The sequence below is a fragment of the Oreochromis niloticus genome, linkage group LG19, assembly GCF_001858045.2.
Source record: "Oreochromis niloticus isolate F11D_XX linkage group LG19, O_niloticus_UMD_NMBU, whole genome shotgun sequence".
NCBI lineage: Eukaryota > Metazoa > Chordata > Actinopteri > Cichliformes > Cichlidae > Oreochromis > Oreochromis niloticus.
Window position 1 is genome coordinate 26,320,714 of NC_031983.2, and position 12,234 is coordinate 26,332,947.

The 12,234-nt window shown below is 40.2% G+C and overlaps 1 protein-coding gene across 2 annotated transcripts in view; it reads left to right on the plus strand.

Moving 5' to 3' along the window:
• Positions 1-1,390: 1,390 nt before the first annotated feature.
• sntg2 (syntrophin, gamma 2) overlaps positions 1,391-12,234 on the plus strand; it is a 95,730-nt gene continuing 84,886 nt past the window's right edge. Inside the window, exon 1 of one of the 2 annotated variants that reach the window (XR_003215250.1) lies at positions 1,391-2,000. Coding sequence is in view for 1 of the 2 variants with exons in the window: in XM_005477587.4 (XP_005477644.1) it covers positions 1,932-2,000 (69 nt within the window). In the remaining variant the exon portion in view is untranslated. The remainder of the gene's footprint in view (positions 2,001-12,234) is intronic. The other variant, XM_005477587.4, reaches the window with a different exon arrangement.

Consider the following 12,234-nt stretch of genomic DNA (forward strand, 5'->3'; position numbering starts at 1 on the left):
TTTTTCTATTATGTGTATGAAATAACAGACCTTCTATAAACACTTTCCAGGTGAGTGTTTAGATTTAGTTACTAATTTCAGGTCGTACTGAATAAAACACTGAGTCCATTCTGTCGCTTTTTTCACTTTACCAACTGATATTTTGCCCGTCAACGCGCACCTGCTAATCTCTTCACGTGGCCCACCCAACAGCAGGACCCTATAGAATTCAGCCAGCATTCATTTCTTCTTTCTGTCTGCATCTGTGCTTTTCCTTCGTGACATTCAATCATGTCTCCTGAGGGAAAAAAAGAGGCCTATCCCGGGGTGCTCCGTGCTATTCTCGGGGTCTCTGTGGTACACTGTCTTAGAGACGTGTTTCTTTTTTACTATTCCCTCTGAGAAAGAAAGTTTTTCGTGTTGTTTGTTTTGCCTCGACTTCTTTTTGGAGTCATATCAGTTTAGGCTGAGCACCAATAAATAGATAATGGTGCTCCAGTGGGCTTAAGTGGTAGTTCTTACTGAGGGCAGAGTTGCATGGGTTTTCTTTAATATAATGTTGTACAGAAATGTATTTTAACATGTGAGCTGCTTCATCTATGCACAGCCTTTTGACCTTTGCAGCTCTGCTCTGCCGCAAGAAATGTTTACCTGAAACTCAAGGCTGCACACTCAACTCTACAAGGCCTGCTGTATTTGCAGTAGCAGTGATAAGTTGGAAAGCAGATTTTTTTTTTCTCCTCCCGAAATCCATAACAGCCATAAAACATCAGATTTTGCAGGATGCTGAGTGGGAAGCCAGCCATTGAAGTATGAAGCTGAAGTAGCTTCCCTAACAATTGCACCTCTCCCAGTCCTCTGATGATACCTTTTCATACTCTGATGAAAGTGCTAGGCTGTAATATATTGCAATGGGGCGCTTCATCATTGTTACTCTCCCAGATCCACATTAGCGCTCTAATCCGGAACATAAAAAAATACAAAACAAAAGTCTGTCACTGATTATAGGGCTGTAACCACAGAATGAAACCCTCTCTCAGGTATTGTGTGCACTTAGATAGTTGTGAGTCTATTTTTAACCTCTATTTCTCCTGGGAAAAAAAAAGATGGTTATTAGAAGAGGTATCATATTCTGTGTATAAAGCTGTCTATACCACTGAAATCCAACATGAGTCAGGCAGCATTGGCTGGATCCCTCAGGCCAGCTCTGAGGAGCCGGTGATAAGATTGGCTTAAAAAAAAAGAAAAAAAAAAAAGCCCTTCTGTGACCCATCACCCCTCCATCAGGAAAATGAGCCTTCTTTCCCTCAAGCGCTGCCTTTGAGGATTCCACAGAAATTAATTTGTGCCAGTATCCGTTAACAATTACCGTGCTCACACAGTCGGGGAGCCTTCACCTGGCCGCAAAGTTCAAGGACAATGTTGCTGTTTAGTGAACATAAATGTTGTTGATTGCAATATAGCCCATCATTAGAGGATCCGAGCACTAATAAATATGCATCCGCGATTTCGGCTGATTAAAATGCCTCCAGGACTCCAGCACCAGTGAACGGGTTAATGTGCTGTGGTTTGACGCAGGAATGGTTAATAGGAGGACAGGCAGCAGGTGGGGAGTCATGCAGACTGATGAGGAGCAGCAGCAGCAGCAGCAGAAGAAGCAGAGGAGCCGCTGTGTGCTGACAGTTGGGGCTGAGCCGGGGAGAAACGAGCAGCGACCGGCGCTCCTAGTTCGTCCCTGCAGCGGGCACCACCGTGGTCATCTCAGGATACGCACGGCTGTTTTCCTGTTTTTCCTTTTTTGAAGAACCCCCGAGCTTTTCAGGCATGCTTTCTCCTTCTGCCTTCGTGGGTAAGCGGGACGCCGGTGAATAACACTTCCTGTCAGCGGCTGGATAAATGACTTGAGAAACTCTCGTCGAAGTGAGCGGACAGAGAAAGCGGTTGTACGGGAGATGAATGTTACCGGGAAACAGCAACCTGAGCTGATCGAGCGACCCGCCAGCCTCCCGGTTCCAACTTCGGCAAGTAAACCCTTTCAGTCATTCCTTGTGAATGACATGAAATCTAACGGCAGTTTGCAGTTTCCGTGTTAGGGCACTCCGAAAGAGCACTCGGGCAGTTCGTCCGCTGATGTGGAAGGCAGCTCCAAGCTTCCTTTAAAATTATACTATTTATGCTTCTTTGCTTTTAACTGCTTGACGTTGCACAGCTCGCGTTCAGGTGTCAATCGTTTCCAAAGCATCATGAATAGCTGTACAGTTCGGCATACATCTAGAAAACTATCGCTCTCTTACTTTAAAAAACCGTTCAACTTTTCTAGATGGCGTTTTGCTGGTCATATAATGATAAATGATCTATTAGGCATGAGCTGCTACTATCCAAGTGCTACAGGTTTAAGGACAATATCTGTGGAAATATGGCTATTTCGTGTATTATTTATTTTTGCATAAGCCGAATCCAGCAAAATACTATACTAATGTCTTATTACTGTTTATTACATATTTGAACAGTGTAATTGAACAAACGAGCGAGTAATCATTAAATTGGCTAATTCCTAAATTAAGTCTGGTGCGTAGTTTCTTCTCTATGATAAAACTGCGCGTTTGGTTAAATGATTATCCGGTATGGTTTGATAGGTTGTAGCATTTATGTTGCAGGTGCACTAAGCAGCTTAGCTCTTATAGCTTGGTATTATTTTTCACATTTCATTTAACTGTTTACAGTAACAATAATAAAAAAACAAACAAACCAGTGTTTATGATTTGAGATGACAACAAAATAAGTTTAAATAAGTGACTGCTAATTGTTTCCGTTATAGCGCACTCGAACCCCAGTTGTAATATAGCTATTGTTATTATTATTATTATTATTATTATTATTATTATCACCACCATCTTTTGTCGTGAGTTCACCGAGCTTCCTTCAGGGCTTCATATTTAGCAGGATATCATGTTTAGGCTACTTTAGCAAGAAAACAGATGACCTGACCTTTTACCAGACTTTCATATTCTGTGAGTCAGCTCTGTAAAGAAAAGTCCATCATAGGCTGCAGGACATGTTACTGAACCAAGCACTGTCTTCAGAAATAGGCTTAAAATTATATATCATACACTGTTGGTTTTTCATATGTGTCAGTAAACATGTTTCCATGGATACCTTACTGTAAAGTTTTAAGTTCTTGGTTCATTTAAAAGTACAGCTTCTGGCACATCTTTACCTACATTTGTCCTTTTGTCACCTTCGCTGGGCGTCCAGCACCTTTAATTCCATCGAAGCCACTGCCTTGCTTTCACAAAGCCATTAAATACTGGATATCTGAGCCTCTGGGGACACACAAGTCTTGAGCTTAACTCTATTTAGAGTGTGTTCAGTTTCCACACACTTCCACTCTTCATTTACCGCTGAGTAATGGCTAAAATTATACAGTAAGCACAAGTAAACAGTTGCAAATTGCAAGAGAATCTCCAATTCCACAAAGCATGTTTATGACAGTGTAGTGTAAAGTTTCAGGCTGGTAAGCATGGACTTAATTGTGCCTGGAATTAACAAAATGCAGTTTGGCATGTCCTTCAGTAGTTTCAAATATCAGGGTAATTTGGCTTTAATTAATGCCAAAATGTGTTAATTATAGATGCTTTATTATATGCAGTTAGGCTGCTTGGAAGATTCCAGAGACGGATTCGAGTTTTGTAACAGAAGGTGCATCCGTAGTGCTTTACCATATTTCCCGTTTTTACTTCCCCCCCCCAAATTTATGTCATATTTGGATTATGTTGTTTTAAGGGGATTTTACTCCATCTTCCGTCAAAGGGAATGTTAAACATGAAACCGCAATCATAAATTTGGGTTTTTCAAACATGGAGATGCCCTGAATCTATCTGGGTGATTGGCAATCACTGATAAATTAGATGAAAGTGCTGGGAAGGCGCACCTCTCCTATTTTTTCCCCCTTTGTTATTCCCATAGCACGCTGGGTGCATATCAACAAATATTTGATGCCCCCTAATGATGAAGCATCCGAGACGTGATTACTGTGAAGACTTGCGTAAACCAGGGTGTAGCAAAAGTAAGGAATAAATCAGATTTGTATTGAATTGTCTGAAGGTGTTTGAAGAGTCAGTAGATACAGTAAACTGAGTCCTCCTGTCCAAATACAAGCAGCTCTCTGCCTACAGTGTGTGTGTGCATTAGTTTTGCCATGTTTGAATTGTATGTCACGGTATATTAGTGCTGTGATTGGCAGGCAGGGTGTTTTCCTGCCTCTGCATGCTGGGAGAGACTCCATCCCCGACTTAGTTCAAGCAGTATATTTGTGTGGTGAACACTTGAAAAATGTAACTCTTCATATATAATTCTCTGCCTTTGCAATACCTGGATTCTGGACTGTGTTTCAGCAGCTTATTGATGAACCCATCACTAAGATGTGCCAAAATTCATAATTACTGGGTAGTTTTTGTGCCGTTTTTACTTCATAACAAATGAACTGCGGTCAGAAAGTTTAGCAAAAATCTAGAAAAGTTCAAACCATACCTGATTTAATCTTAATAGAGCACAGAGTCTTAATCTTGTGATATTACAGCAATATTCAGTCCGTAGACTGATCCTGGGGGATAAATTCATGATGCAGAATGCTTAAATAAACAGCAGTCATGCTCACCCTCGTGCTGTGCCAGTTTTGGGTTTTCCAAGCTTCGAGTTTTTCTAGTGAATCCTAATGTTTGGTTTATGGGTTGTAGCCGTATGTCCATTTATCGATTACCTTCCACTTATCCAAAGTTGAGTCACAGTGGAAACAGGCTAAGCATCGCAATCCAGAAATCATTCTCCCCAGCACTTTCCAGTTCCTCCTGGTAGACCCCAAGGCATTCCCTGACCAGCTGAAATCTAACCTCCTCAGTGAGTTCTGGGTCTACCCGGGGTCTCCTCACTGATGGGCATGCTTGTAAAACCTTTTGAAGGGATGCACCTGCCCGGGAGGCATCTTAACCAGATGTCTGAAGCACTTCAACTGCCTTCTTTCAGCATGGAGGAGCAGCTCGCTTCTGATATCAGTGTTTTTCACCCTAACGCTAAGCCCGACCCCAGCATTCTTACCGAGGAATCTCATCATGGCTCCTTGAACTTGTGACCTCATTTACATTCATTCTGTTATTACGACTATAAGTGAGTAGCGGAACGTAGACTGGTAGAAATGAAATTAAATGAAAGCTTCACTTTTCAACTCAGCTCTCCACCCAAGTCTCCACCTCAAGAAGTGTAGTATAATGTCTGCATTGTTGCTGATGCAGCACCACTCTGCCATCCACCTGACGTTTCACCTTCCCATCGCTCTTGAATAAGATCCTGAGATGCTTGTTCCTCCTTGCTTGGGGCATCCTCTCTACCCCAACTCAGAGGGAGCACTCCACCTTTTTTCTTTCTTTCTTTTTTTTAATATGACGTCAGTGTATGACGTTGGCGTAGCTATGTTTTGGATGCTGTTTCTGGAACTGAAAAATAAAGCCAAAGTCACAGAACTATGACATCACAGTAACATGACTGGTCAGTTGCAGTGGTGGATCTGGAGTAACATTAACCGTGATGACGGAGGAACACCATCAACGTGATATCTGATGCACTGAAATGTCTGTCGTCGTTTTTCTTTTTCACAAGTGCAGTATTGCACAGTGAATGAAAGGCATTCAAAACAATCCTCTGGATGTTTGCTGCCTTTTGTTCTGTTCTTGGTCGATAAAATGATCCCACACTGCTTCAATAATGTTGAGGTCCGGGCTCTGGGGAGGACAACTGTGTGTTTTTTTTTTTTATGATTTTACTGGATTGGCAATGTTTCTGAGATTATTTTTCACCAGCGTTCCAGGTGGTATTCCATGGTGGATCCAAATCTGATGTTACTTTCATAATTAATTATGACAAAATCCCTGAGACCACTGGCTGAAATGACAGAGTTTTACAGATGGCTGTAGACACTCACTGTTATACCGCTCTCCTGACCTGCTCCTGTCCATCCGCCAATAATCTTAACCAAAAAAAAATGGATTTGGGAACATTTCAGCAGATGGATCAGCTAATGGACCAGATGCATCTCAAAGGCCCTGCGCCAGCTCTTTGTTGTTTTTTTTCCCTGTTTCTTAAGGACATGGCTTTAAGATACTGTTTGTCTGAGGTACTGTTGTTAGGCCTGCCACATCATTTTTTAACAACACACGGCACAACATGCTGACAGATGCCAAATGTTTGGCTCTTTAGGAATCACCATGATGGTCCTAACGTGCTATTATGCGTGTCAAATTATTATGACTGGCATTTTTTTTTAAAATTGGGGTTTTTTTGCCCATTTTTTTAAAAAATCAGGCACTAACCTTGCTTTGCTAGGTTGCTTCTTATTAATGGAAACAGTATTGGTTCATTCTTTGAGTAAGGTGCTTTTTGTGGCTGAATGATTCAAAAGTCAGTGTTATGTGGCTTAAAAAAAATAGAAAAAAATCCCCTGAAATATCTTCAGAAAAACTGGAGACAGCTTTAACAACTTACAGGAAAGTCTGGATTCTTGGAAGAAAAATATAAAGGAATTAAAAGAACTTTTGCACAGTACTAAACACCTCTTCTTGCAATTGTGTCTCACATGTTGTCGTTTTTCTCATGCAGTTACAGCATCTACTATACTTTTAGTTATTTTGGTCCAATAAAAACAAGTAGTGTCACATTTTCAGAATTCATTCAGTATCACTTCTCTTGAGATCCTTTAGTTTGAACTGGCAAGTTGGAATTTTCAGTACACTGGTTGCATCCGCTCTAAATATAATTAAAACATAGACTTTAATGAGCCATGTGTTTTGTGTGTTACAGTTTCTCATTGGCAGACTCCTCACAACAGATTCCCCCGTTGACACAATGCAAACACATATACAACACAGTATTGATGTTAAAATATTGACAGTGATGGAATAATTACGCACACACAGCCTTATAGGATTATACTCACCGTTGAGGATATTGACTTGCTGGTCAACATTAACATTTACAGAGGGGAATGCTGCAAGGACAACCGAAAGCGGAGATCAGTGCAAATGGGATTAAAAAGAGGGTGACACAGTGTTATTATCAGACAATCAAACCCAGGCTTGTCCCATTTTAAAAGCTTAAAAAAATAAGTGGCATTCATGTCACATAAAATTTCCAACCCCCTGTGGTCACCCGCTCGAGGGTTTCTCTTGGCAGGAACTGCAGAAGCTTAATTATACCCCAGTGGAGTGTGAAAGTCTGCTTTTGTATTCAGGAAGTCAATCATATTTTAACCAAATCACTCCTGTTGGAGCATGAAACATGCATTCGCTTTAACTTTTCATTTTCCCAGAGCTACTCAGGTAATTGGAAAAGACAAAATAATCAGACTTGATATTTAAAAAAATGAAATTCTATTTCTCTCTTTTTTTTAAAAAAGGTTATATTTAGTCTCTTTCATTGCCAGAACAATATTCAATTTTCCTCCTATCACTGCAGTCAGGCTCTTCAAAATGAATACAATAATTTAATGACCCTAGAGAGAGAATGCAAACATGTGGCACGTGTTGTTAGGACTGCTTCAGTCATTTCCACCTTATATTATATTAAATGTTTAGTAGGACTAAACAAAATTGTTACACTGCATGTAGATCCTTTCCTCTCAGATGGGTCCACGGTTTAATGTTAATCTCCTCATGGCATATGAGCTAATGGCAGGAACATGAGGATCCCATGAGGACTGTGAGATGGGCCAAAGGGCACACTCCAGCGTTATATCATAAATTAGTCCTTTTTTTAAGCGTATAATTAATCCCGGTAGGAAGTGCAAAGATACATATATAACACACCATCATGCACAGTCATATTCCATTATTCAACTTAGTCCAAACTCAGGCGTTAATTAAAGCTTTAATTAGACTGCGTTTTAATTTTTTAAATGTCAAGAGGATATGTAGTGTCATAAATCCTGATACATCAAAAACAAGTTGGGGCTGTCACTGTTTGTCTTGAAATGTTTCTTTAGCAAATAAAAGGAAACTCGTCCTCCACATTATTAATACCCACGGCGTTTCATTAGCATTTTTATTTAGATTCAAGGCAGGAAACTTATGCATTTTAATGTCCTCCCCATTCATTTTCAAGCGAGATACGAAGAAATCTACCTCGTCTCCTCACTGGCTGACGGCGGATTGTTGTGGACATTTTACTCACCTCTTCGTGACAAACTGCACTGAAAAAATGCAGCGAAAGAAACAGTAGCTGGGCGCCCGAGAGTCGCCCTTGAAATGGAAATAAATGAATTATGGTAATATAAACAGTCCTACATTAGTTCCTCAAAATATACATTCACCCTAGATTATTCCTCCCACAGTAGCAACATGAAAACCTTCCACTCAAACCAAAATTTCACTGCATTGTTTACAATGCATTTCATATCTGTGTGCCGCTCTGTTTTTATTTATGCCTAATGAAGATAAAAGTTTAAATTATACTCCCATTATCAACAATTTATTGAAAACCTGAAGACCAGTTGCTCTTATTTTGTTCACGTAGTTTTTCATCTCACATGAAACACACATGGGCAGATTCTTGGGGGGGGGCTGTACTATCTAACACAGTTGGACCGTGGTGCTGTTCGAGCAGTAAAGCTCCGTGAGAGGAGCCTTTTCAAACAATGAATATACAATAGAGAGGAAATGCATCAAGTGGGTCTGATTCCCCATGGAGCCGCTCCGAGTGGAAGATTGAACAAGGATGATTGCAGAAGATACAACTCCACATTTCTGAGAGCTCCATCCTGGCTACAGTTTATTGACCCTCTAAGATACTGATACACAGTGAAGGCCTGATTTACCTAAATTCCAAGCATTTTACCTACACAAACTAAGCTTAGACTTGCAAATATCAGCCTACTGAATGATGGAATCAGACAGTTGCTTTCCTGCAGGTCCATTCCCTTTCTTTTGCTGCATATACTGTCCCACAAAGGTTTGTGAAGTAAGGATTTTGGCTGCTGCTGTTTATTTATTTTTGCTTTTTATTATTTTTTTTTATCTGGACAGGACTGCAAAGTGCTAAGCTCCCCGAGTGCCACCCAAAGTGCAAGTCCAGCACATAAGCTGCAGAAGCAAAACAAGTTTCACTTTTCTAAAGTAGAAAACCTTCTGAACAACAGATACGGCTTTTCTCTTGGTTCTATTCATGAAACTCTGCTCTCTTTTCTTTCTCCTCAGACTCTTCTTACTGTTCTTGAATGAAGTGATGGAGTCCTTTCCAGCTGTGAATTTGTTCAATTATCAGTGTTTATAATTTGTTAAACACAGACAAATTATATTATTTTGTGTCAAATTAGAATCACCAGTAAGAAGAATTGACATTTAATACAGGTTCCCTATCAACACACTCCACAACACTCCTGGCAGCCAATAATATAATACATTTGCCCCCACATGACGCCCAGTGGTTTTTGAAAATTGAATGTGCTTCATTTAGCTTTGACCAGGGGCCTAAATTATGAAGCTCATTGCACATGTTGTTATTATTAATCTCTGGCTCTCTTCCAGTGTAATTTGTCCAGTTTCTCTCCCATTAGCCCCAGACGGTCATAACAGAAGGCTGCCCCTCTCAGAGTTTCTCCCTGTTAAAAGGGAGTTTTTCCTTCCCACTGTCGCCAAGTGCTTGCTCAAAGTGGATGATTGTTAGGGTATTCTCTGTATTATTATTGGGTCTTACTTACAACATACATATAAAGCTCCATGGGGCAACTATTCTTGTGATTTGGCGCTATATAAATAAAATTGAACTGAACATACCAGAAGTATGTTTCCGTTATCTGGATTCACTTAACCTAAAATAGTTGATCAGAAATAAAAGGTCACCCAAAGCTGGTAATGAACTTTCTGAGTTAACCCAGGGTTTCTCCCAGGGTGGTGCTGGCAGCAACTGACCAATCTAATAGGGGCATTTCACGGATCATATGAGTCTTCTTCAACTAAAAACACACCAAATGTTGATTAAAAATCTACAACTAACACAGAAAATATCAAAGTAATTTGCAACACTGTTGTAAAAGGACAAGAGATGATCATTAATGGGGTGATTAAGTGCACAGAGTGATAAAATAAACATTTTAATTCCAGTTCATTATTTTATCACTGTGTGGCTCTCAGTGCTGCCTTTTGCTTCTAAGGTGACGGCTGCACATACTGCACTGCTGTGAAACTTTAAACTGAATCCATTAAAGCTTACTGCCTAATAAAGAAGACGTGGAAATCACTTCAGTTTGACACCGATCCAAATGAAATCAATTTGATTGATTGAAATGGTTTTCTTGTCTGTCCTGTGTTCCAGTAGCTGCAGTTCCACCGGAGTAAAAGTGACTTAGCAGATTAGACTCGCGCATAAAACAATTTTATACATTTTTTAAATGACCAAATTAATACATGCACATTCTCCTGACAATGTGACGCACAGTTTGCACTTCATTCTGTGGTTTTGAGTAAGGTACTACTTAACAAAGTTGTACTTAAAACATGCTCTAAATAAACGTGGCACTACAAGCCAATTTGGGACTATCCAGAGCTCAAGATAATTTCTTGCACCAGGCTGTAAACATGCTTTTTAATGCTGTAAAGTTGGGCATTTTAACATCAGAGTCTATAGGGACTGATTCCCTTTTACAGCCAGCCATGATTACATAATTACAATCGAGAGGTCTGGTTCAATGAGTTGAATTAGTGGAGGTGAAGCTGAGCTGACAGCTAGTGGCATGTGGAGATGGAGAGGGGGATTTCAGCCACTCTTCCAGTTGTTATGGGGGGGGGGGGGGGGGGTGTCATTTGCTGTAGAGACCAAAACCAGTCCGTTAACCACGTTAATTTCTGCTGCAAAGTTGGGCTGCTTACCACGATACTCTCATGATCGATTCACTTTGGAGCGAGTCTTAAGTGGCCACTCAGGGAACTGCAGTTTCTGGCGCTCTGGTGTTGGCTTCATTTTTCAGCCCCGGAGGTTGCTGCTTGTTGTTGGTGGAGATCTCTGAAATGTTCATTGCCATTTTGTTATTAGGCTTCTCTCAGCCTTGGCATCACAGCTTTGGGTTGTGAGTCCCAAACTTGGGAATTCACCTCATCAATGTTACACAGAAAAAGATGGATTTTATTGGGTATATTTTCAAATACTTATACAGTAAATATAAAAAAAACTTTTCTCGTCCTTGCTTTAACTGTAACCCTTGAAGTAAACAGTGTTCAGCTCAAGAAAAATCAGACCGAAGAAGCACTTACTGTGGTTTAGCCAACATCTCTGAATCATCACCTCCTGCTGTGATCAAAGATGCATTCAAAACATGTTCAGACATGAGAATATGAATCTAATTTATCACCGTAAACTGAATGAACTGAATGACTTTGCCATATAGTGCTCTAAAAAGGGACACAATCAGTGCTGAGGTATTTACGGAGTGTTTGTTTTGCAGTAACATAATGTTTCACCGTTATGTAAGACTGCGTCTTGATTGAAAGAAGTGAAAATAGTTCCGGTAATGTGGTAATTAGCAGCGTTTAAAGCCATGTTAGGAGAAATTACCAAAGTTGTCTCATTTAAAATGATGGATTATGCTCATCAGTACAGCTGTATCTCTGGGCTGTGTTTAATGGATTTTTTTGGGGGAAAAAATACACATTAAAATTTTTAATCTGTTTTTTTTTTTCCTTTTTTTAAAAACTACAAAGTTGCCAGGGAAATTGCATGCTGGTATTTGAAAACAAGAAGTAACTCTGCCACAGTTTTTGGCATCATTTACAAAAATCTTAAGTGTGAGCGAAAATACCATCCCAGTTAAAATGCGCGCTTGCTCTTTTGCAGCGGAGCCAGATTCCTCTGTGACATGTCGTTTGCAAATAAATGAGAATATTCTATTCTAAAATTCTATCCATCGACTTCGCCTCTTGGTTATAAATAACAGCAACTTGCAGCTCTGCTCGGATTTTAAAATTAACATGCTTTTTTAAAAGAGTTCCACGTTCTTGTGTGACTGAAGTTGTACAGCCATAGCCGTTTCCCCGCTGACACAACCCCAGGGTAGTTTTAATTGACCTCAAAAAAAGGGGGACGGGCTGAATAGAGAGCAGAGTTTTGCTTTTCATCTTCTGTTCTAAATCTGTCTGATTTTTAAATGTGAAGATCTTTTAAAGGATCCAGATGAAAGTGCTCGCCTTGACAATAGCAGCAATTGTGACACTTGTCAAC